Source organism: Oncorhynchus tshawytscha, linkage group LG06, assembly GCF_018296145.1.
Source record: "Oncorhynchus tshawytscha isolate Ot180627B linkage group LG06, Otsh_v2.0, whole genome shotgun sequence".
In the NCBI taxonomy this organism is placed as follows: domain Eukaryota; kingdom Metazoa; phylum Chordata; class Actinopteri; order Salmoniformes; family Salmonidae; genus Oncorhynchus; species Oncorhynchus tshawytscha.
The window spans coordinates 30789093-30814838 of NC_056434.1; the positions used below are offsets into that span (position 1 = coordinate 30789093).

General features: G+C 42.8%; 1 protein-coding gene across 3 annotated transcripts in view; it reads left to right on the top strand.

The window, feature by feature from the left end:
* LOC112252395 (talin-2) overlaps window positions 1–14732 on the top strand; it is a 139678-nt gene extending 124946 nt beyond the window's left edge. For 2 of the 3 annotated variants that reach the window (XM_042323163.1, XM_042323164.1), the window contains 15 exons: window positions 1355–1501; window positions 2637–2803; window positions 3090–3273; window positions 3665–3790; window positions 5087–5203; window positions 5811–5996; window positions 6839–6946; window positions 7064–7169; window positions 7941–7946; window positions 8481–8605; window positions 10423–10548; window positions 10644–10706; window positions 10817–10999; window positions 11107–11232; window positions 12150–14732. In XM_042323163.1, coding sequence (XP_042179097.1) covers window positions 1355–1501; window positions 2637–2803; window positions 3090–3273; window positions 3665–3790; window positions 5087–5203; window positions 5811–5996; window positions 6839–6946; window positions 7064–7169; window positions 7941–7946; window positions 8481–8605; window positions 10423–10548; window positions 10644–10706; window positions 10817–10999; window positions 11107–11232; window positions 12150–12278 — 1899 coding nt within the window. In that variant the 3' untranslated portion in view covers window positions 12279–14732. The remainder of the gene's footprint in view (window positions 1–1354; window positions 1502–2636; window positions 2804–3089; window positions 3274–3664; window positions 3791–5086; window positions 5204–5810; window positions 5997–6838; window positions 6947–7063; window positions 7170–7940; window positions 7947–8480; window positions 8606–10422; window positions 10549–10643; window positions 10707–10816; window positions 11000–11106; window positions 11233–12149) is intronic. The other variant, XM_042323165.1, reaches the window with a different exon arrangement.
* The last annotated feature ends 11014 nt before the right edge of the window (window positions 14733–25746 follow it).

Here is a 25746-nt window from a genome sequence, read left to right on the forward strand (position 1 = left end):
CGATGAAACAAAGACATCCCAGCCGGCCTAGCCCTCCCCTATCCCGGACAATGCTGGGCCAATGGTGCGCAGCCTCGTGGGTCTCCCGGTCACAGCCGGCTGCAACACAGCCCGGGGTTGATCCCGGATCTGTAGTGACGCCTCTAGCACTGCGATGCAGTGCCTTGGCCTCCTGAGTGGCACAGCAGTCTATCTGGAGGTGGTGGCAGCATCATACTGTGGGGATGTTTTTCAGCGGCACGGACTGGGAGACTAGTCAGGATCGAGGGAAAGATGAATGGAGAAAAGTACAAAGAGTTCCTTGATGAAAACCTGCTCAAGACCTCAGACTGGGGCGAAGGTTCACCTTCCAACAGGATAACAATCCTAAGCACACAGCCAAGACAACACAGGAGTGGCTTCGGGACAGGTCTCTGAATGTCCTTCTGTGGTTCAGCCAGAGCCCGGACTTAAAGCCGATCGAGCATCTCTGGACAGACCTGAAAAAAGCTGTGCAGCAACACTCCCCATCCAACCTGACAGAGCTTGCGCGGATCTGGAGAAAAGAATGGGAGATACTCCCTAAACACAGGTGTGCCAAGCTTGTAGCGTCATACCTAAGAAGACTCAAAGGCTGTAATTGTTGCCAAAGGTGCTTCAACAAAGTACTGAGTAAAGGGTCTGAATACTTACGTAAATGTGATATTTTTGTTTTATAATTTTTTAGAAATTAGCAAAAAAACGAGTTTTCGCTTCGTCATTATGGGGTATTGTGTGTAGATTGAGGGAATAAAAACAATTGAGTACATTTTAGAATAAGGCTGTAACGTAACAAAATGTGGAAAAAGTCAAGAGGTCTGAATACTTTCTAAATGCACTGTATGTCACAGGGTGGATGGCATTCTTTGATATGATGCATCTTCCTTGAGGCTGTACTCCATAATGTGAAATCATATAATCATCATAATATATTTTCACATCTCAAACCTCTGGCTCCCTGTCTCAGCTGCACCCACATAGTCTGTGTTTAAAGATCATCTCTGCTATGAGATGGGGGCCGCTAACGACAGTATGTGTCAAAACGTAGCCTAATAACAACACACACTTATCAATACCCTTTACATAACTGGCTGCTGGAAATCCTTGTTACCATAGTGACATTGTACCCCTCCAAGCCTAAAGGCCTATAGTGATGCTAGAAATGAAGTACCACCCACCCATGAATCAGGTTTACCCAGCAGCCTGATAAGAGGCATTGTCTGCTCTGTGGAGGGAAGGAGGGAGGGAGGGCTGGCGGGAGGGAGTGAGTGGGTGGGTGGCAGCTCTCTCAGAGATGACTCTGTGGTACTGATGGACTGGCTGGCTGTGCTTGCAGGTGGGCTTACAGATTAAGACGCGGGTCCAGGAGCTGGGCCATGGATGTATCTACTTGGTTCAGAAGGCTGGGGCCCTGCAGATGAGCCCCACTGACAGCTTCTCCAAGAGGGAGCTCATCGAGTGTGCCCGTGGCGTCACTGAGAAGGTAGGCTGGAAAGAAGGCTGTTATAGTGTAATTCTTAAACCTTGAGATAAATTGTGATAACTTTAAAGTCTGCAATGTTATTATCTGAATGCAAATAAATATCAGTTTGAAGAGTCAAGGTATGAATGTTGTTCTGGTGTCAGGGACATAGCTGAGAATAGGCTCTCAGGATTATGGTTTGTTATAATGGAGCATTCTCCACTGTGCCTGAAAGCCCTTATTCCCCTGGGGGAAGAACTGGGGAAGTGAATCAAGCAGACCTACAGTAGGTGTCATGAAACTGGAGTTATGTTTTCTATGTGTTGTGTTAAGATAACAACTTGTGCTCTACAGTAGCCGTGAAGATTAATATCAGTTCAGTGTTTTAGTTTATGTTCTCTTGATTGTACTTATATAGTGAAATTAGACCAATTTGTCCCTTATGTGACCCTAGAACTAGCAGAAGATATCACTGGTTCTCAATGAGTCGGCATCAGAATTTCTTGTCCTTGCCCACTGCATGATTTGATTCAAGGCTCATATCAGACTTGAATAATTTGTGGCCTAATACTTTTGAGGACTGGGGAGCTGAACCTTGCCATGCCTCATTTGAATGCGTCTCCCATGGCTTTTTGTTTGTTTGTGAGGGACCGCAGACGTCTGTCTGTGTGGACTGGGAGGGAGAGTGTGTGTGATGCAGCGTCGGATTCATTGTTTTAACGTGTTTGTGCAGCAGCAGGCTCATGGCTAATGCACGGTTCCCCCTCTCTCTCCTTCTGCTAGCTCCCTAACAGCTCCCTGCTCAGTCCAGCTCTCTCAGATTGCCTCACAGTCGGTCCTCCCATTACCTTGATTCACATCTTGAATTGAATGCAAATGGGAAGCTTTAATCAAATGAGGATTCTACCAATATGTTAATTGGTGATGGTGGATCGTGCACTGTAAGCCGTTGACCCTGAGTGGTGGTTGTCATTCACAGATAATAGCAGATATTATGCCTAAGCGCCTTTGTTTTCTCTTAACATAATAAGGTCAGAGGGTATGATTAGTTTATGATCATGCTGTGTGTTTGAATGTTTTTGAGACCGACCTGGAGGTGCTGTTATTAATCCTGTGTTGTCTGTCTGTCTGTCTGTCTGCCTGTCTGTCTGTCTAGGTTTCCATGGTGCTGTCTGCACTGCAGGCAGGTAACAAAGGCACTCAGGCCTGCATCACAGCAGCCAGCACTGTCTCTGGCATCATCGCTGACCTGGACACCACCATCATGTTCGCCTCGGCCGGAACACTCAACCCTGAGAACGAAGAGTCCTTCGCAGACCACAGGTGAGACCAGACCAGGACAGAGTAGTGAGGTGAACACTGTTCTGTTGAGGAGATTACCTTGGGACAAACGTATTAAGTCCACAGAAACCACAGGTCAAATATGGGTCAGTGAAGGAATAGAATAGAATGCATGGACTTTGACCTCATACAAGATGGCTTTCTTTTGAGAAAAAGGAATATTTCTTCCCATAAATTGCAGCTTCTGTATGACTATAGAGTATTCATTTCAATAAATCTTTATTGTTCCCAATGGGTATTTTACAAGATTTTGTGTGGTGTTCTTCAGGGAGAGCATCCTGAAGACAGCCAAGGCTCTGGTGGAGGACACTAAGCGGCTGGTGTCTGGGGCAGCATCCAGTCAGGACAGATTGGCCCAGGCCGCCCAGTCCTCAGCCAACACCATCACCATGCTCACTGATGTGGTCAAACTGGGGGCCACTAGCATGGGCTCTGACGACCCAGAGACTCAGGTAATACACTGACCACACCCTGTTGGATTGAAAGGACAACACATAAATGTAACACTACAACAATCTTCAGACACTAAACAATTTTTTTGAATAAATATTTACACATTTATATCACATACCAAATAGTCCAATCATAATTTAACCTGTATACCCATGTATTATATAAAGGTAATCCTGACAGACCTGTCTGCCTAGCCATTCTGTAACCGAGCCCTCTTATATACATTTCCTTCTGCTGTATCTCTCCCCTTCACTTTGTTAAAAGTATCATAGTTCCAAGAAGAAGTGATAAGGCCAGGCTTGGTTAAATCCTGCCCTGTGGTAGGCCTGATAAACCTGTACTTGTGCTGTATTAATGTCTCGCTCTCTCTCTCCTGCCCCCTCTTGTCAGGTGGTCCTCATAAATGCGGTGAGAGATGTGGCCAAGGCTCTAGCTGAGCTCATCGGTGCCACCAAGTGTGCTGCAGGCAAGCCAGCGGATGACCCATCCATGTATCAGCTGAAGAGTGCTGCCAAGGTACTGTAAGACACACATCTTTAACGTAGAGAATATCCCACTGAATTTGTGTGTTCAGCCGCCCTTGTTTTGCACAAATGTAGCTCCTGTACAGGGATATGCTTATCTATAGATACAGTATCTAATACAATATGCTGTCTTGTGTGTGGCACAGCAGCAGGTTCTCAAATCATTACGTAGGATCCGGTTTCCAGCAGGATATGACACTCTCTTATCGCTGTTCGTGTTTGACTGTGTGTGATGCGTGTGTGTGTGATGCGTGTGTGTGTGAGATGCGTGTGTGTTTGCCACTGTCACTGAGATGGGTATCAGGTGTGTGTGACTCATGCTTGTCCCAGTGGGTGTGAGATCTGAGCCATCTGTGATCACACCACTGTGACTGTAGAAGCTCCTTATCTCCAACACTATGGAGAGACGGCCACTGACTGGGGCTTTACTGAAGCCTAGCCAAACCTACCTGCCCTGTCCTTTCTATTCACACTCTCCCTCCATATCCACCAACACATAGGCCAGCAGTTCAGAGACACAAAATAAACTCCACAGTAATCTTTCTCAATTTTAATAGAGGATATCGAAGGAAACATTACACTAAACAGACTTGGGAGCATATTTCGCAGTGTGCAGAGACCTCATAGTTCGCAGGCCTTACAGCCCGAGTCCAGGTATGGGCTTTAAGTATGTCTGTCCTTGGTTATAACTTGGACCAGATCAAAGGATTTATGGGTTGACTGTATAGCCAGCATCATATAACCATAACCAAAGCATTACCTCTCTAAGACACGCCCCTAATCCTTCTCACCCTTCAGTCACTCTTATCCTCCAACAATTCAGCCATGCATATGCAACTCTGTTACATTAGGCTTATTTTCCTCTCTAGTTTTAATCTGATTAGGGCCACCCATGTAACCTGCTCAAGCTCACAGCTTGTTTTCATTCCTCCAACATATGGTGACCTCCGAATGGGACCCTCTCTCAAACCCCTCAGTGCTCTGTTAGGTTTGTTGAAATATGTTCAGCGTTCCATGGCACAATCTGCTCCTCACAAACAAGCTGTACACGGTCTGTTTGAGGTTTTGTTGTAGGGTTCTTGCTTATAAAACAAGTTTGTCTGTGTTTCTGCTTCAAGGTTTTTGTATAGTATGTATAGTATTGTCCTTCCATACTGTTGGTGTTCTATCTACTGCGAGACCCCAGTCTGGTCTCTGGTACTGGGGGAAGACGGCGCCACCTGCTGGCCTGGCTCTGTGTTTTGTGAGTGTCATCCCCACTTCTACAGTCCCTCTCTCTCCCTGAAAGGTGATGGTGACCAATGTGACGTCACTGCTGAAGACGGTCAAGGCAGTGGAGGATGAGGCTACTCGTGGGACAAGGGCACTGGAGGCAACCATTGAGTGCATCAAACAGGAGTTGACAGTAAGACTCCTTAACAGGCTCCCCTTGCCAGGCTGGTTAAAACCAGGGAGGTGTGCCTCTATATTGAATGTCGTACCTAACCGTTAAAAACAACCATTTTTTACTTGACTTAAACTCTGATATCTTTTCAACCTTTGCTGCTCCTCTTCTCCTCTCCTCCCCAAAGCCCTGCAGTATTCTCATTGGCCTTATCAGGGATTTTGTAGCAGACACAGGGGGAAAGAGACCCTGAAATTCTCGTCCGCTTGTTTTTCTTGTGATTTACTGCTAATCCTTATCAGTGTACCCTCAGGACCACAACAGGCTTTACCTAGGTTGCAAATCCAATTCAAACACATCCCACTTAGCTCACAATTATAGTAGCATCAATAACACTAGGACATTTGTCCACCCTACGTATTTACTCTAACAGTGGTCGTTTACACCTCGGGCTGACTGTTGACTGTTTAAGACTAACAATAAGCGCCAGGAGTATTTTCTAGTCAGGTCATAACGTCAGGAAAAACTCCTGTCCCTTAGTAATAATGCACAAACATGTGCATCAAAGTAGATCATCCTCAGTGGCTGTCAATGCAGTCACAGTTAGTCATGCTGTGTGTGTGCGCAGGTGTTCCAGTCCAAGGACGTCCCCGAGAAGTCGACCACGCCGGAAGAGTTTATCCGCATGACAAAGGGCATCACCACAGCAACAGCCAAGGCTGTGGCAGCGGGCAACTCTGCCCAGCAGGAGCACGTCATCGCCACAGCCAACCTGAGCCGCAAAGCCATCTCTGATATGCTGACCACCTGCAAGGTGATAATCCACCCCAACCCTGTCAAATCAGGCTTCACACTGACACTACAGCACAGCATTCAGTCCCATTATGCTGCTCTGCCAGGGAAAATGTGAGAGCAGGACAGAAGGGGCTAGTTCAGATGGCTGGTGTGACTCACTCATGGTTCGATGTCACTAAGCCTTGAACATTAGGCATGATGTCCTTCAGGCACATCACAATACTTTACTTCTATCAGTGAAAAGACCAGGAAAGAAGGATCAAAATGTATTTGGAGACCTTAACAAACTGGCTCATACTGCTCTAAATAACATGGTCTGGATCACAGGAGGTTGGTGGCACCTTAATTGGGGAGAACGGGTTTGTAGTAATGACTGGAGCGGAATCAGTGGAATGGTATTTAATACATCAAACACATGGTTTCCAGTTGTTTGATGCCATTCCATTTGCTCCGTTCCGACCATTATTATGAGCCGTCCTGCCTTCAGCAGCCTTCTGTGGTCTGGATAGTATATCCTAATGTAGTGTTTCCCAACTCCAGTTCTCGAGTACCCTCTGTGGCAGCACCGGACAACCACACATGATTCAACTCATTGAGGGCTTGAATGATTAGTTGAAATGTTGAATCAGGTGTGCTTGTCCGGTGCTACAACAAAACATTTTACTGTTGGGGGGTACTGGAGAACTGGAGTTGGGCATCACTGGACTAGTGGTCACACTATATTTTAGACATTGACTCACTGACTAGGCAGAGCATATCATCTAGGCAAAGCATATCACTCAGCAGAGCATATTACCAGGCTGAAAATATCACTTGGCATAGAAAATGTCACCTTTTCTAAGTTGTTGTTTCTTCTTCCAGCAAGCGGCCTGTCATCCAGAGGTGAGTGAGGAGGTAAGGAGCAAGGCCCTGCACTACGGGTCAGAGTGCACCACTGGATACATCGACCTGCTGGAGCAAGTACTGCTGGTGAGATGGAGAATACAATGCATCACACGGACAACACCTTATGACTCATAACCTCTCTTAGCTTGGCCTGATGGCATATGTTGCCATGAGGAAGATTGTGTCTCTGTTTGTGTCCAGGTGCTTCAGAAGCCCACGGCTGACCAGAGGCAGCAGCTGGCGGTTCACTCCAAGTGTGTTGCGGGATGTGTGACAGAGCTAATTCAGACAGCTGAGGCCATGAAGGGTGAGACTGTACACAGCGCTGCCACACACAATTGCATACATGCACACACACACACATTCACCTAGAGGAGCATAGTTTGACCAGACTACTGCATTCTGCAGAAACACGACATACCATTCTGGCTATTTATTCAAACAATGTACATTTGTGTGCGTGCGTGTACGCGTGGGCTGGAAACCTATTGTAGCTGGAAATGACAGATTTATTTTATGGAACATCTACATAGGCGTACAGAGGCCCATTATCAGCAACCATCTCTCCTGGGTTTTCTAATGATCAATTAGCCTTTTATAATGATAAACCTGTATTAGCTAGCACAACATGTCATTGGACACAGGAGTGATTGTTGCTGATAATGGGCCTCTGTACGCCTATGTAGATATTCCATTTAAAAAATCAGCAGTTTCCAGCTGTAATAGTTATTTACAACATTAACTATGTCTACACTGTATTTCTGATCATTTTGATTTTATTTTGATGGACAAGAAATGTGCTTTTCTTTCAAGAACAAGGACATTTCTAAGTGACCCCAAACTTTTGAACGGTAGTGTAGTTTGGGTATAATGTGTATATTTAGGTTTTCTATACAGGGCACGTTTGTAAAAGAGATCTAGGTTTTGATATGTCTTCCCTGTTAAAATAAAGGTTCAATGAAAAATAAGAATATTGTGTTTGGGTGAGAATTGGATCCCAGTGTACAGCCAAAGACCCACTGGGGTTATCCATTTCACCTCTAATGCCTCTTCTTTCCCTCTCTCTATCCTGCCTCAGATGGGGGTAAGTGAGAGATGGGGCTGTCTGGTTCCTGCAGATCACTTTTCACACAGGCACAGAGGGGAGGTAGAGAAGGGGGGAAGGGTGACTGAACAGATTTCCCCAGGGTTTCAACAGAATCTGCAACAACATCATTCCATCTGCTTTTCCAAGCTGTTCCCAAATAGTCCCGTTTTATGGCCACTTTAAAACCTATAAAGAGTGGCAATAATCCATTGAAAGTATATTTCTTTAAACTCTTACTTAACCGTATTTGACTTTGAGGCATTAGAATCGCTATAGACAGAACATGGAGTGGAAAACCTGAAAGGTAGATCTGGTTGGCTTTGTATGTTCAGAGGTGTAATGCTCGTTATCATTGCATGTGTGGAGTTGTTTGTGTGTTGTAAATTGACTGGTGTGATGTGGATTTTGTTATGTGCGGTGGCATTTGTATAGACAGGGCATAAGTGAACTGGCTTTGTCTGAACTGGGAATGTATTTCTGTGTTGTAGGATTTGTATAATGTGGTTATGACCTCTCGGTGGTGTGGTTTAGGGTCAGAATGGGTGGACCCAGAGGACCCCACTGTCATCGCAGAGACTGAGCTGCTGGGTGCGGCAGCCTCCATCGAAGCCGCAGCCAAGAAACTAGAGCAGCTGAAACCCAGAGCCAAGCCCAAGGTAGGCCTACCAGTCCCCTTCTCAACCACCTCCAACACCTCTCTTCACACCTCTCAGACCAGACCTCCAACACAGAACACACCTATCTACTCAGAAAGGCTACCTGTGCCAAAGATAAAAGGTTCACATTGACTTTAAAGTACAGTAATTTGTTACAATCTCAGCGCTGAGATTGTGATTTGTTGGGGGGGAAATGGGAGTATTATGTGAACTGTAACCCACCTGTAAAACGATGCTGACTCAAGACAGCCTACTTGTGTGTTCTGTGAGCTTGCAGAATGTTGATGTATTTATGGCCGTTAGAAGGTGTTGTCTGGGGAGCAATCTGGTGTTTTTCTAGAGATTCTGTAGAGCCGTGTTGCCAGGAGACAATTACATTACTGGGACCTGAAGCTTATGTTGGAATGAGTACACATTTGTGATGATCTGTCTGAAACCTATTGAAGGAAAGGTCATCCTCCTTGTTGAACCCATTTCCTTTGTTTAATTACAGCATTCCGTTGTTTTTAGAGTAAAATAAGAAGGGCCTTTCTCAGCCCAAGGTGTTCACCCACTTTCATGGAGTGATTTTGCACAACACAAATGTACTGATCTTAAACTGTAACAAAACTATCTCTGTGAGTACTTCCATTGTCTGAAATTTGATTACGAAAGTTGAACAGTAAGTATGTAAGGTGTGAGCTGTATACATTTGTGTGTTTGTTTGTGTGTGATGGTGTGTACATTGAGCCTCCCAATACTCTTCCTCCTTCTCCTGTAGTGCTCTGTGGTGTTCTTGTTTTGTGTCATTGGTTGATCAGATCTGGTCCCTCTCTCCAGCTCTCTGGTGCAGTAATAAACATGGCTGGAGAATCTCCTGTTTTCATAAGAGACTTTCTGATAGCCCTGCAGTCTCAGGTCCAGACTTCAGCAGGGCACAGTGTTTATGAGAGGGGGGTGTAGGGAGGTTTGCTTCTTTTGGATGTCAGTATCTGTCTGCCCTCTAGTGAGCTGTTAACAATGGTGCATGCCATCTTCTTCCACAAGGCAGAGAGGCAGGGCAGAGATTTTGAGGTCTTTGTTTCTATCATGAAACAATCATTCTTACCAGCTACGGTTTACGAGGTTTACTGCAGAATACCTTAGACCTCAAAATATCAAGCCCATAGTACAACTTCAGAAAGGAACATTGAATAAAACATCTAAATCAGAGTGAACCATGTTTCCTCTAATGACGAGGTAAGGTCTGTGACTATTTACAACCCCTCCTATTCACCTTCTACTCCCTCCTTCCATACTTTCCTCTCTGTGCCCCTTCTCCCCTCCTTCCCACCCTGTAGAAGGACCTCTCCCACCCCAGCATGCTTCACTCTTCCTCCATTATCTTGAGATTTTGTAGACCTGGAAGCCTTCTCTGCAGGCCTCTGTCTGATATGTTTGATATATTAGGTTGTTATTCAGTCCAACTATATATCAAACATATTCCTACAGTGTCCCGCCCTGTCTCCAGCCACGTGTCCCTTGTGTGTTGGTGCTGCTGGCATGATCTGTCGTCACTGACTGATGTAGTCTACTGAGACAGGAGTGACATTATTTATTTCCCTTTTTAGAGGTGCTTCTGTATCTTGCAAAGTGTTTTGTTTGGATTTTCCAACCGCAAACAGTATTTGAAGATCCGTGGAAACATTCCCCATTATGAAACATGTTGGTGGATGTGATTGGCCAGTAACTCAACATGGCACCATAAAACAACCAATGGAGTTTATTGTTTTGTCTTATTGCCACAAGATATCGCCCTAAGTGCATGTCCATGGTTAAATGTGTGCTTTTGCTTTTAGCAAGCTGATGAGACGCTGGACTTTGAGGAGCAGATCCTGGAGGCAGCGAAGTCCATAGCTGCAGCCACTAGTGCTCTGGTGAAGTCTGCTTCTGCAGCTCAGAGAGAGCTGGTGGCGCAGGGCAAGGTCAGTTACAACTGTTTCAGAATCATAAATGTCTGAATGTCACCTCAGCAACAAAAAACACAAGTCTGTGAAATGTCTCTCTCTCTGCCCTCCAGGTGGGATCCATTCTTGCCAATGCTGTAGATGATGGCCAGTGGTCACATGGTCTCATATCTGCTGTGAGTTTCCATCATAGTTTATTTTTTACATGTACTATTAAAACCGAACTTGATCGTGAAACTGTGCATGGTGAATCAATGTTTCTATGTGTGGTTGCTATTCCCTGTAGGCGAGGATGGTGGCGGCAGCGACCAGTAACCTGTGTGAGGCAGCCAATGCCTCAGTCCAGGGCCACGCCAGTGAGGAGAAGCTCATCTCCTCAGCCAAGCAAGTGGCAGCCTCCACAGCCCAGCTCCTAGTGGCCTGCAAGGTCAAAGCTCAACCGGACTCCGAGGCCATGAGGAGACTACAGGTATAACCCTACTAAAAACAACACAACCCACTGGGTTCCACTGCTATTTCCCTGACTTCGCCTCCACACAATATGATAGCATTAACCATGGGTTCTGTATCCCTAAGGCTGCTGGGAATGCGGTCAAGCGGGCATCAGACAACCTGGTGAAGGCGGCTCAGAAAGCAGCCTTTGACAAAGCTGATGACCACAGTGTGGTGGTCAAGACCAGGTTCGTGGGTGGCATTGCTCAGGTGAGATTTTAGAGTTTATATTCTGAATACCCTGTAAGTGACACATTGAAGTGTCACTTTAATTTTACTTTGTGGATTTTCCACCTCTACCTTTTCAACTGTTCCCAGCTTTGCTGCCTTCACATGCAAATGTTTCCTCTCTAACTAAATGGTTTTGAAATTGAGGTACGCCACTACAGTATGACTGAATAGAACCACAGCTGCGATTCAAATCTGTGGTTTCGCATGCATCCACAGCTGCCTGAACATCAAGTCCCTTGAAAAGTTTTCACATTCTTGTGGTTATCCACTCACTTTTCATCCATGGCCATATGTAATTGAAGAGTGGATGTCTACTTCTTAGCCTAGGGCTCCCTTCTACCTAGAAAGCTTTGTTTTCAACTGAGGAAGGTGATTGAGTGTCTTCCAGAAATCATGTTGTGCGTGCATTTGTGCATATATGTGTGCCTGAGTGTCTTTGCGTACATGGGTGTGTATAACACTGAAGGGCTTCTAGCCAGCACCCCTCCAGAGACACTTTCCCAAAGCGGGTCTCTCTCAAGTGGGCTAGTCATAACCCACCCGCTGCCATCTCCCAAATCCACAAGAGCTCCTTGCTTAAGAAAATAAATAGATACTTACTGCATACTTAAATTTAAGACATTCCACCAGTTACCACAGAACAGTTGTTAATTCTAGGTTTTCTATAACCCGCTTTGAAGAAACCTACTGTGAAATGGAGTATGAGCAGAATTCCAAATGTTCTGAAGAAAAGATTTCCTTTGTAGAACTCAATCAAGTCCATATGTACACTAAAGGGACTCAAGGAAATGGTTTGACAATTGTATTACCTGTTGGGTTTGAGTCTTACAGGACAGATTGAAGATGAGCAGACTAAAGCATGTATTTAATATTTAACCCTTTCCTCCTCTCCTCAGATCATTGCAGCCCAGGAGGAGATGCTGAGGAAGGAGAGAGAGCTGGAGGAGGCCAGGAAGAAGCTGGCTCAGATCAGACAGCAGCAGTACAAGTTCCTGCCCACTGAACTAAGGGAGGATGAGAGATGATTGGTCCGGAGGAAAGTTGATGGACATCAGATTGGAACCTATTGTTACACAGAGATGTAGCTGACACCTGTGATTGGCTGTTTCTCTCTCACTTACGGGTGGAGTGTATAACGTACTTGGGCCAGGCCTGTTTTATGAGAGGAACTAGTGCCTGTGTTCAGATGTGTGTGTTTCACAGAGGATGATATTCACAGTATGACTTATAATGACCAGCTGGCTATAGCTGTACTGTATTAGCGGGGTTAGGACCTGCAATCTGAAGATTGAGACGGATTATCTTACTGATTTTATGGTAGGATACATGAATAAGGACATCAAAGTTAAATGAACATTATTGGACCCAATAATGGCAAATATTATTAATACTTTCAGCTTTCATGGATACATCTCTAAATCTGTTGAAGGTAGTTTAAAACATGTAAAATAAAAATGGGTAGCTCACTCCAACTGGCACAGCTGACATAGGGATCTATAGTTTAAGTTCCTCAGACAGCATTCTAAGTGTTGGTTGAAGTATTGCTGTACTCCAATGCTTCATGTCATCATTGGCCTGCATGCACCATTATAACTAATACACATCAATAAAGCTACTAACCAATAGTGTAGCTTATAATTGGGCATTTGTAATATGTTAGTATATGAATGTGAGCTTTGGATTTGCTGTTGAATAGGTAAATGTTTGAATTTTATATACTGTATTTAATGTGATAGAACTTCATCTTCACACTAAAATCATAGTGTCAGTGGGTCTGGTCTGAGTGGATAGTAAAGCCAACAGCAGATGCTAGTACATCTTACAGCATCATAATACCCTTTTACAGTAATAATTCTCCAAGTAATAATTATCATTGGTGTGTGAGTAAGGTGATCACTGCCTCCTTCCTTTGGACATTCAGCTGCCACTCATATTTAAGGAGCATAATGCAGTCACGTGCAGAGGGTCATTAAGGGGCTAAATCTTGGGGTCTATGTGCGATCCTATCTGTAATGCTTGTCAGACTAGTATTCTCTCCCCACACCCCTCACACTCTTTCTGGGCTGCCTGCTGCCTGCACGAGGAGGCTCAGTTTACATTCTTTGTCATGTTTGTTCTCTCTTGTCTCTGTTTTAATTCCAGTCTAATTGACAGTAGCCAGAGTTGGTAGTTCCACCATACACACGCAACAGCAAAGCTATGCTCCGTTTGGCCATGCCCTTTCCAGCTGATGGTGTTTATACTTATTACAGATTCCATTGAATTTGGAAGATGAGCTTCTTCTTGTGTTCATGTTCTTATTGTTACTCTCCGCTATGATCATAGCAATACATTAACACTCAATATACTATATCCGATTGATGAGAGTGCAGCACTGATTGGAATTGTATATGCAGCTGTGTATGGTGTTTTTACTCTTAAACAGCACTGAGATGGCTGGTATAACCTTATGCACTGAGCAGCGCAAGCAATGCCTTCCATGTTCAACCATTCAGGATTACTACTAATGCTCTTGTCAAATGTAACATGTGATGAAACTATATACAGTCCAGTCCTGACTAGGAAACTAGTTAATTTATGTTATTACAGTATTGGTGTAGTATAAGGTCATTAGTATTGCTTCCACTCCACCACCTCAACCCCTTGTTGTCAGTCTCTGGTCTGCATTGTGTACTAGTGCCTTAATTGATTCTGCTGTACCAACAGCTCAAGGCTGTATCTAAGCCTCATCCTTCTGGATGAGAACATGTCTCTACCAGCCTTTCCCAAACTCAGTCCTCGGACCCCAAGTGGTGCTGCTACACAGCTTATTTCAAATTTTCCAAGCTTGATGATTAGTTGATTTTTTTGAATCAGCTGTGTAATCCTAGGGTAAAAACCCAAATGTACACCCCTTGAGGTCCTGAGGACCGTGTTTGGGAAACCCTGCTAGTCTAGTCTAACCATAACTCTCTAGGTCTTCAACTACCACCTAGTCCTATGCCATAACACAATGTATTGCCTTGGCTGGTAGCCCATCTGCCTGCCGTAAACCCTGCTGGTATATAAAGTGCATCCATGGGTCGTTTAGGTTATAGACTATATACGAACATTAACACACAACTGCATTCCATGAGCATGTGGCAAGTTATTGAACTCTTAAAGATGGGAATTTGCTCTGCCTTGATATTCATTCAACATACAAGTAATCCTTATAAATAGGACAAATGAACTTCCTTAATTGTTAAACCACTATAAATTTGTTTTTATCGGTAAATGTAATGACTATCCTGAGATAATGTATATTGTCTAAGCAATTTGTCTATAAGCATTGATTGAAATAGGAAAAAAGACTAGCTGTTATTCAAATGTAGGTGTTGTGCTTTCTTTAACAGAATGAATTTGTTTGAAAAGTTAAAATGAACTGATACTCTGTATAATATTTATCTGGTCACAAAGGTATTTTTTATATTCAGTGAAAATAAAGAGTTTGAAACAAGCATGGCCCAGTTTGTTGCTGGTCATTCTGATTAATGTACTGTATGTATCATTCATTCTTGAACAGGAATCCTGAATTGTCTGAAAGGGAAGTCGAATTGAATAGCAAAGCAAAGACTTTATCAGCTCACCAACATTCTTTCCAGTAGAGGTCCCTGTTAGTCTTTTCATTGCTGCGGTTGGGGTCACTGGGTGTTCTTAGAACTATGATGTAGTACTGGATGGCCATTACATTGCAAATGCAGTCAGCCAGACCAAATATGGTCATACAGTATATGCTTTATTCCCCCTGGTTCACTGAACAGACTGTTGTGGATACCATGCCGGGACTGGCTGCTATTTTAGATGTTTGGATGTGCTGGTGATGGTATTTCAATTCACTTTAATAGAATGCAAGTATATGGAAAGGAATTGCCCATTTCTATATTATTGCTGATATTAAAAGTCCTCTGATGTTTAAGTGATGCCATGTACTGTACATTAGACTGATTCTGTTTCTAATAGACCTGACAATGGCAGTGGGCACGTTCTCTTCAGGTGGCCATTCTTCAAGTCAGTCTGGAGCTCACGTGCCAGTCCTCACAGTGCACAGCCCTGATTCTTCCCAGGACAGGCTGTACGAAATATGGTCAGAGCAGTGTTGCCCAGCAGTACAATACACAGAGCCAACCTAATGAACGCCATATTTGGCTGTTTGAATGTTTGGGTCTCATGTGAGGCCTGACCACACGGTGGAGAGGGAAAACTCAAGCCATGTGTTCAGCAGGGAAGGGAGTGCCATTCTACCACAATACAGACCAGAGGAAGAGGAGGATGTTTGTTTGGGGAGCTTTGGCTCTGGAATTGGGCTATCAAAACCTTCAATGGGATATGACTAATGCTGTGTAGAACCCACAATCTTCAGTGTGTATGTCCTCTTATTGTCATGAACTTCGTGATTGCAGGCTGATTAGGAAACCGCTGTATTAGAACTGAAATCAAGTTATCACACTGGCTATTATTATGGAAACGCTTTCTGCCACCAGCATGAATACTTTCATGGCTCTAACATGATTGCACCAGTGGTGTGTATTCATGGATGACAAGGGAAGCCAGGCTTCCCAAAAAAGTTGACCAAAAAAAAACATAAAATGTATCTTTCGTCTCTGTGTTTCATCATTTTCCTTTAATTTGTAAGAGGCTGAATGTATCTCACAGGAGAAAGCATCCGAGCGGGCAAAACAGTGATCTGCTGTCACTCTGTGTAGACCATCTATCTGATGATGTCCAAACGAGTGTGACATTGTTCCCGCCCATAGCATTGAAGGCAAGGGAATGATTAAAAAAAATATACAAAATTTGCCAATCAGCGTTGAGCTAAATTGAGTGAGCTCAACTGTGAATGGTACTGGCGAACCAAAAAATAGTGTCTTGGGAAGCCAGCTTGGATTGCGACGTCACTACTATCAAATCCCATTGAGAGCACACATCATTGACAGAAAAACTTGAATTGTTGCATCTCATTGTTGTTGTCCTCCAGTAGCCACTAGCTAACTAAAATTGTCCCTTTCCTAAATTAGCCATGGATGGAGATAGGGATTTGGATTTTACTTAATTCTCCATACTGGCCAAGAATTATAACGGCAATTCTCATTCAACCATTAATTCATACATTGTTGTGCCCCTGGCCAGAGAGGATGAAAGTTAAATATTTTGCTAGTTATAGAAGGCTAATGTTAACTGGCTAACGTTGCCCACTAACAGAACTTAGGCTAGCTAGAATGCATTTAAGCCAGGTAGCCTAGGACAACGTGTGTACTGTATGACAGTGATAGACCGCTTCATCAACATAAAAGAAAAGAGGATGGCATTGGCATTTCTGTGTTTTTATACTTGCACGAACGCAAACACGCACCGAAATCAGAACCATGGACAGGCAAATCATATTTAGCTTACGTTGATTGACTTGTTTTTGGTATCTTTTAGTTGCTAGTGTATTAGAGTAAGCAGTGGTGATTTGATGAAGTTGAAATGGTGCTGGAATAGTGGAGAAAGCTCCTGTTTTCTTTGCGACTTGCACTAAATCTCTGTGGTTCTAAATCAATAGCTGTTTAGTGGTCAGAAACATTAACTTTCTTGCCATGCTGTAGGCCATGTAACTGACTTACTGTACATGCAATATGCTTTGTGGACTTCACTGGGCAGAGGTTGCTATCCGGTTTTGTGATAGAACAAAGGTGTTCTTGAGTTTATTCTGCCACTGTCTTCTCATTGTCTGTGCCTTTAGGCCTATACACTGTATATCATGGTCACAAGGCATATGAATAAACAGGTTATAGAGCAAACAACGCAATTATCACAACACATAGGTTGTAATATGGCTTGGGGGGGGCTTGGCTTCCCCAGTGATTTTACCCACGTGCCGCTACTGGATTGCACTGATAGTGACTCTTTGTTTCTATATTTTTGAACCCCTTTCCCTCAGGCACACCCACACATGTCAATCTTCACTCTTTTGTACTCTCTCACTCTTCTTGAGACTTGATCAGATCCATTCAAAAGTAAGAGTGGAAGCCTAGAGAGAAAGACATCTGCTGTTATAATGTAGATGTGGAGTTCTTGTCCACTGACCCCTGTCAGTCCTGCTCACTCGTATGAAGTCCAGCTGTGCCTGGCAGTGGTTATGATGTCAGATCGGTTACATGAGGGAGTATGTCATTAATAACCGGAGAACCTTCGAAGGCCCTCTTTGGGCTCCTAGAGGCTCACGGGACATCCAGTAATCCCAGGCACCCACACCAGGGAACTGTGATCTTCCAAATGTGTTACATTAACAGTGCGTGGTGTTTTTATTAGAGGGACTGTGGCTTGTGCCGTGTCTAATTCCAACAGCATGGTAGCCATTTACTCCCTACTTCGTTCCATGCTCAGGTTCACAGAGAAGAGGCCATGGCTAAACTGGATGACAATAGGTCAATGTTTGGATTTCATTTTTTGCAGACAGGTGATATTCAATGTGCAAGTAACTAGAGGGGTTCATACGCACTTAACCGATAAAGTATGTAGCACTTCAAACACCTTGTAAAAGCAAATATCAGAATTGTGTTGGACTATTGCCTGAAGTCTTTGTGTTGCTGACTATGTTTAAAAGGGGTAGTTCATCCATGTTGTGTTATGTACATTAAACTGAACTGACTCAGAAATGTCTGACAGTTTAAATATCTGGGAGTAGATGGATCTAAATTAACGTGCTAAGGAAGGTCTTGGTAACATGTCTTACTGTCATTCCTGATGATTGACTGGAGATGGTACCAAGTGTTGAGCAGTGCGAGCCCATAACATTTTTAATTTAGATCCATCTATTAATTATGTAATTTGAAATAGCTTTATATTAGTGGTATTGCTTGTTCAGTTCTATTGCAAGACTGAACATAATTAAGAGATCTATACAATGAGACAGCACAAACACAAAATACTTGGGATAGAAGAAACCCATTGTCTGTGAATGGACTGTCTGGTTTGCAGAGACTTATTCTCATGGAAACCAGTCCAAGATAAGTAAGGCTGAAGTTGGACTGAGTTCAGATGGCATCATGCTTTTTTCTCATTTACAGTATATCCATACTGAAGCAGTAACTGCTCAGAGACAAATGTATCTGGTTCTACTACTGCTTCATAAATTGGAGAGAGAGGAAGCAGAGAGAGTTTGTAAAAAATAATACCATGTCAGGAAAGGAATCTTGAAGTTTGGGCTGGGCCTTTTTCAACATCTCGGGGCCCTTCAGACATGATGTTATTTAGACTGTTCAAGTGTAAGCTCTGAGTGTGTGGATTGAAGTAAAATGTTAAATGTGAAAATAAAGAGAAAATCAAAGCTTATGAAACAGGCAAAAGAGCAGAAATCAGTATTGGGTAAAAATGCTATGTAGCACATTTTGGTCCTTTTCGTCAGGATGTTCCATTAACTGCAGCCCAGAGCCTGAAGCACACGAATGGTGGTGTGATGGTTTTATTTGAATTGGCTCCTCAAAGCCAAATTTCAGGGTGATTTGTTATGATGAAAACCCTGACAAGTGCTGAAAAAAATTCTCCAAACTTCCTGAAGTTTTTCTTCGGTCCTTGTCTGTTTTAATTATATTTTTACAGCTGGTTTGTTTTGTATTTCTTCTTTCTCACTGTAAATTGTCTACCTCTTTTTAATGGCACAATACTCTTATATAGTGTACCATTAAGCATTTACAATTTGGTCTTCTCTACCTATAACTCTGAAATAGTGAAGTGATGTCTTGACGAAGTCCTTGAGTGAGATCATTGTGTTAAAGTGAGCCTGCAGTGAATGGATAACTTTTAAACACGTTCCGTCTTCTTGTGTGGACTAAATGGAATCTGCTTGGTATGGTATTGCTCTTCAACATAAACCCAGATGACAGCAGCTTATGGATGACAGAGGATTCTCCTGCTGCACTACACATGACTATGTTAGGCCATCAATGGGGGCTCGCATAACGTACTGGCTTTCACTCAGCCAGAATACGAGAGTCTTCTCAAGAGTACAGGACATAGTTCCAGTGATGCCGTCAGCGGTTTTATAACATGGGCCACAGTCTATTCTCTTCTACATTTTGATCATCTCTCACAGTCTCTTTCTCACTCTTCTCCAAAATGGTAAAATTACAAATGTGATGTGTGGTGGTTGAATTCACAAGCCATTACATCTGTCTGTTATACAGCACTATTTGTACAATTTATTTGACCTTAGACCAGGTATGAGCAACTTTGATGGGGGCCACAAAAAAAATCTGAATTCACAAGGGGCCCCAGTGGCTAGTGGGTCTGCGTACCCATATCAATGCCCACACATGCAGTGAAAGCCAGTCCTAGCCTTTTGGGGGTCCTAAACTATGCTATGAAACAGAGAAGTTATATAAAGAATAATAGTACAAATCTTTGGAGCACCTTAAATTAGATTTTGGGCAAAAAGGCAAACTCCATAATTCATTGAATCAGATGGCTCATTCATCACAAAACCCACTGATATTGCCAACTATTTAAATGCTTTTTTAATTGACAAGATTAGCACACGTAGGCATGTTATGCCAGCAACAAATGTCTACACTACACATCCAAGTATAACTCACCAAGTTATGAAAGACATGTATTGTCATTTTGATTTCCGTAAAGTGAGTGTGGAAGAGGTGAAATAATTATTGTTGTCTATCAACAATATCAACCCACCGGGGTCTGACAACTTGGATGGAGAAATGCTGATTATAGAGGACGATATTGCCACTATTATTTACAATAAACAAATTACATTTGTCTTTACACCCACTGCTATATTGTGGATAAAGACTTACCTGTCTAAAAGACCATAGAGGGTGCTCTGTAATGGAAGCTTCTCCAACATACTGTAATCCAGGTAGAATCAGAAATTCCCCATGGCAGCTGTCTAGGCCCCTTCCTTTTTTAAAACTTTACTAACACAATATTTGAGTAAAGCCAGTGTGTCTATGTATGTAGAGGACTCAACACTATACGATTCAGCAACTACAGCGAGTGAAAGCACTACAACACTTAACAAAGATCTGCAGTTAGTTTCAGAATTGGTGGCAAGGAATAAGTTAGCCCTAAATATTTCAAAAACTAAAAGCATTGTATTTGGGACAAATTATTCACTGAACCTTAAACTTCAACTAAATCTTGTAATGAATAATGTGGAAATTGAGCAAGTTGAGGTTACCAAACTGCTTGGAGTAACCCTGGATTGTAAAACTCATGGTAAAAACATGTTGATACAACATTAGCTAAGATGGGTAGAAGTCTGTCCATAATAAAGCGCTGTTCTGCATTCTTAACACTATCAACAAGGCAGGTCCTACAGGCCCTAGTTTTGTCGCACCTGGACTACTGTTCAGTCGTGTGGTCAAATGCCACAAAGAAGGACTTTACAATTGCCTCAGAACAGGGCAGCACGGTTGGCCCTTAAATGTACACAGACCGCTAACATTAATAAAATGCATGACAATCTTTCATGACTCCAAGTGGAGGAGAGATTGACTTCACTACTTGTGTTGTCGTGCTGAATGCACCGAGCTGTCTGTTTAAACTACTGGCACACAGCTCGGACACCCATGCATGCCCCACAAGACATGACACCAGAGGTCTCTTTAAAATCCCCAAGCAGAGAACAGACTATGGAAGGAGCACAGTACGACATAGAGCCATCACTACATGGAACTCTATTCCACATCAGGTAATTCATGCAAACGGTAGAATCATTTTGTATTCTAGATATGTAGTGGTGTAATAATGTTATATGATGTACAATGCATTGGGAAAGTATTCAGACCCCTTGACTTTTTCCACATTTTGTTACGTTACAGCATTATTCTAAAAATGATTAAATACATGTTTTCCCTCAATCTACAAAGTGAAAAGATGTTGTTGAAATTGTTGAACATTTATCACAAATAAAATACTAGAAATAACATTTCAGTATTCAGACCCTTTGCTATGAGACTTGGAATTAAGCTCGGGTACATTCTGTTTCCATTGATCATCCCTGAAATCTTTCTAAAACTTGGTTGGAGTCCACCTGTGGTAAATTCAATTGATTGGACAGGATTTGGAAAGGTGCACACCGGTCTATGTAAGGTCCCACAGTTGACAGTGCTTGTCAGGGTAAAAACCAAGCCATGAGGTCAAAGGAATTGTCCATAGAGCTCAGAGACAGGATTGTGTCGAGGCACAGACCTGTGGAAGGGTACCAAAAAATGTCTGCAGCATTGAAGGTCCCCCAAGAACACAGTGGTCTCTGATCCTTCTTAAATGGAAGAAGTTTGGAACCACCAAGACTCTTCCTAGAGATGGCCGCCTGGCCAAACTGAGCAATTGGGGAGAAGGGCCTTGGCCAAGGAGGTGACCAAGAACCCGATGGTCACTAACAGAGCTCCTCTGTGGAGATGGTTGTCCTACTGGAAGGTTCTCCAATCTCAGCAGCACTCCACCAATCAGGCCTTAATCGTAGAGTGGCAGTTTAACAGCCAATTTCCTGCAATTCTACACCTTTTTTAGCATAGGATGGAGAGAAATGTTTGCCGTTTTTAAGCAAATTTCCTGTAATTCTACACATTTTACCCTGACCGATGCCATGTTAATATGATAGCTTTGTGAGAGTGACTAACAAAATCGATCCCTGCCTTCGATTGAGAGCCCTGAGGTGAACTGTATGTCTGGCTGAATACCACTCCACAGAGCACATAATGTAGAAGGTTCTGTAATGGCTGGATGAAGAGAGTCATGTCCTCCAAGAAGGGAATCTCCCTTTGAGCAGCAGGCACTGGACTGGGAAAAAAATAACATAATACAGTGTTATTTTTCAGATGTGACCTCAGACATATTGGAAAGACAATGGATATTTAAAAAAAAGAGTCTGTTCATGACTGACACGTTATTGTTTATTTAATGACAAAAATCACATTGTCTGTCCTCATTATGTGATATTTTAATCGTTGGGTTGCAGGAAGTGTTGCGTTACATCCTACTTCTTATGTAATGTTTACTCTTTGGGCAAGGTGTGCCTCAAGCGACCCACCTCGACAACATCCATTGTAATTGCAAAGCGCCAAATTCAAATTACAGAAATCGTAATATTAAACTTTCATGAAAATACAAGTGTCATACATCATTTAAAAGATAAACTTCTTGTTAATCCAGACGCGTTGTCAGATTTCAAAAAGGCTTTACGGCGAAAGAACACCATGCAATAATCTGAGGACAGAGCCCTGCATACAAAAGCATTAAACATTTTCCAACCAAGCAGATGCATCGCGAAAGTCAGAAATAGCGATAAAATAAATCCCTTACCTTTTGAAGATCTTCATCTGGTTGCAATCACAGGGGTCCCTGTTACATAACAAATGGTCCTTTTGTTTAATAAAGTCTTTCTTTATATCCCTTCTTTATATCCCATTAAATAATTCACTGGTTTCCCCTCGTTCAAAATGCATACAAAATGAATCCCAAATGTTACCAATAAACTTGGTCCAAACATGTCAAACAACATTCCTAATCAATCCTCAGGTACCCTAATATGTAAATAAACGATACAATTTAAGGCAGAAAATAGTATATTCAATTCCGGATATAAATAACCAAGTGCGCACCCTCACCTGAGCGCGTCACAATCATTTTCCAACCAAGCAGATGCATCACGAAAGTCAGAAATAGTGATAAAATAAATCGCTTACCTTTGAAGACCTTCATCTTTTTGCAATCCCAAATGTCCCAGTTACGCAAAGAATGGTCGTTTTCGATAAAGTCCTTCTTTATATCCCAAAAATGTCAGTTTATTTGGTGTGTTTGATTCAGAAATACACCTGTTCCAACTCGCCCAACATGCCTACAAAGGAATGTAAAAAGTAACCCGTAAACTTGGTCCAAACATTTCAAACAACTTTGTAATCCAACCTCCGGTACCCTAATATGTAAATAATCAATCAAATTTAAGACTGAATAAGCTGTTTCCAATACCGGAGAAAAACAACGAGGAGCGCGCAGTCATTCAAGCGCAACATAAATACTAGTCCTTCTGAGTGACACTTAGAAAGAATACGAATACTTCTTCATTTTTCAAAGAAAAAACAGAGCAATTTCTAAAGACTGTTGACATCTAGTGGAAGCCATAGGAACTGAAATATGGGTCCTAATAATTCGGCTTCCCATAGAAAAGCATTGGAAAGTCGAATGACTTCAAAACAAAAATTCCTGGATGGATTGACCTCAGGATTTCACCTGCCAAATCAGTTCTGTTATGCTCACAGACATTATTGTAATAGTTTTAGAAACTTTAGAGTGTTTTCTATCTAATACTACCATGCATATGCATATCCTAGCTTCTTTGCCTGAGTAACAGGCAGTTTACTTTGGGCACCTCAGTCATCCAAACTTCCGAATACTGCCCCCTAGCCCTAAAAGGTTAAGTCAGATTTCACCCTTTTCTATTAGATAATACCTAAATCAAATCAAATTTATTTATATAGCCCTTCGTACATCAGCTGATATCTCAAAGTGCTGTACAGAAACCCAGCCTAAAACCCTAAACAGCAAGCAATGCAGGTGTAGAAGCACGGTGGCTAGGAAAAACTCCCTAGAAAGGCCAAAACCTAGGAAGAAACCTAGAGAGGAACCAGGCTATGTGGGGTGGCCAGTCCTCTTCTGGCTGTGCCGGGTGGAGATTATAACAGAACATGGCCAAGATGTTCAAATGTTCATAAATGACCAGCATGGTCGAATAATAATAAGGCAGAACAGTTGAAACTGATAGTCCTGTTATTATTTGACATTGGCTGAGGTCCCTGATGTAATGTTTCTGGGTTACTGACCGGGTCCCCATAGGAGCACCCCATCACCTTAGGAGCACCGTGTCCCTGCTCTGTGATGGTAATGCATGCCTCTCTCAGTCTCAGGCATGGCACCTTTACAGGAGGGGTGTAAGAAAGAGACAACATTTGAGTCAGCAGTGCAGTGAGAGCTGTGCTATATTGGCCCAGAGCTATAAGGCTCAAACCTACAGGGACTAATTTTGGACACATTTAAAAAATGTGTACCTACAACTGCCAACTCATACCAAAGCCAATACCCAACCCAACCAGTAATGGATTTGCTATGAGTTTTGGAGATGGGATAGTTCAACTCACATCTGAGACAGATTCATGATGGGGAGCAGTGGGAGAGCTCTGTCTCAAACTGTGCTGCTGCAGACTGGAACCGAGCTGCAGTGTCTCCTGGGATTTAAGCTGTCTCGAGTGAAATGTAACACTCCTCCCTCTGTCCTATCTCCTCCTGTCTTAATAAGGAAACTTTGCAGTGAACACGACAGATGTAGGATCTTAATTTCTGCTAGTTTGCTACAGCAGGAAAAGAATCTGGCTGCAACAGGAAATGTGAATTATTATGTGGATTATAATTGATGGGACATTTTTGTAGGGGCTGTTAAAAAAATTTTAAGGGAAGATTAATTACAAACTGCAGAAGCCTTTTTAACCCTCAAATACACTATAAAGTTCTCCTGCAACAAGGGGATCAAATCAAGATCCTACATCTGTCGATGATAGCCCACATTTCTGTACACAAACATCCTGGCCTGGCTACTTTTTTCTCCCAATTACGTGGCTTCTCCTCCCTGTATAAAAGCTGAATAAACATTTACTATGGATAGCGGATTTTTCTCTCTAGACTGATTCCATTTTTCCTGAGAGGATTTAGACTATGTTGAACGAGAGTAATTAATTGATGTGACTAAACTCTACATTCTCTATTACTTGAAATTGTCTGTCCACTATTCCAGTGTACTGTTTACGCAGCAGCTCTGACTGTAGAGACTGACCCAGAGACTGGGCTGGTTGAGGAAGTGTGATCCTGGGATAGCTAGAGCCAAGAGTTCGATCAGACTTCATCTTTCATCAAGCCCTTTCCCAGTTGCTTTAGATGTGACTCATGATATAAGAGTGTTCCCCTCAGCAGCCTCAGGAGATAATGACACTGATCATATACTGTTATCTCTGGCAGTGTGGCCTCAGGGCAGGCTGCTATAGTGGACGGGGAAGTCTGAGGTAGATTGTGACGGGAAAACAGTCACAGCATCTGAACAAATACAGACAGGGTCACAGCCAGGCTTTGGAATGAGCAGCAGACAGGAACTATAGAGTTGTGGGTTCCTGCAGCATTCCTCACTGTAGGGAGACCGCAGGGCCCAGTCAAAGTATGCACTGTTTGTCAGCTTTTCACCAGTCACTCAAAGCCACACTGGAATGTATCATTGCCAGACATTTCCAAATTACTGCTTTACTTTAACCAAGCTAAAGTCATTTGAGGGTTTGGAGTTTAAACTTAGTTTAAAACGCTGTCTTTCTGATGTAATTTTGGAAAGTAAGATTTTCTTTTCAAAACGCTATATATCCATTTTCAGAAATGTTGGCAAATGATCTTTTATCGTTTAAAGAACTTATAAAAGAGTTATTTTCAAAATCATGGCAT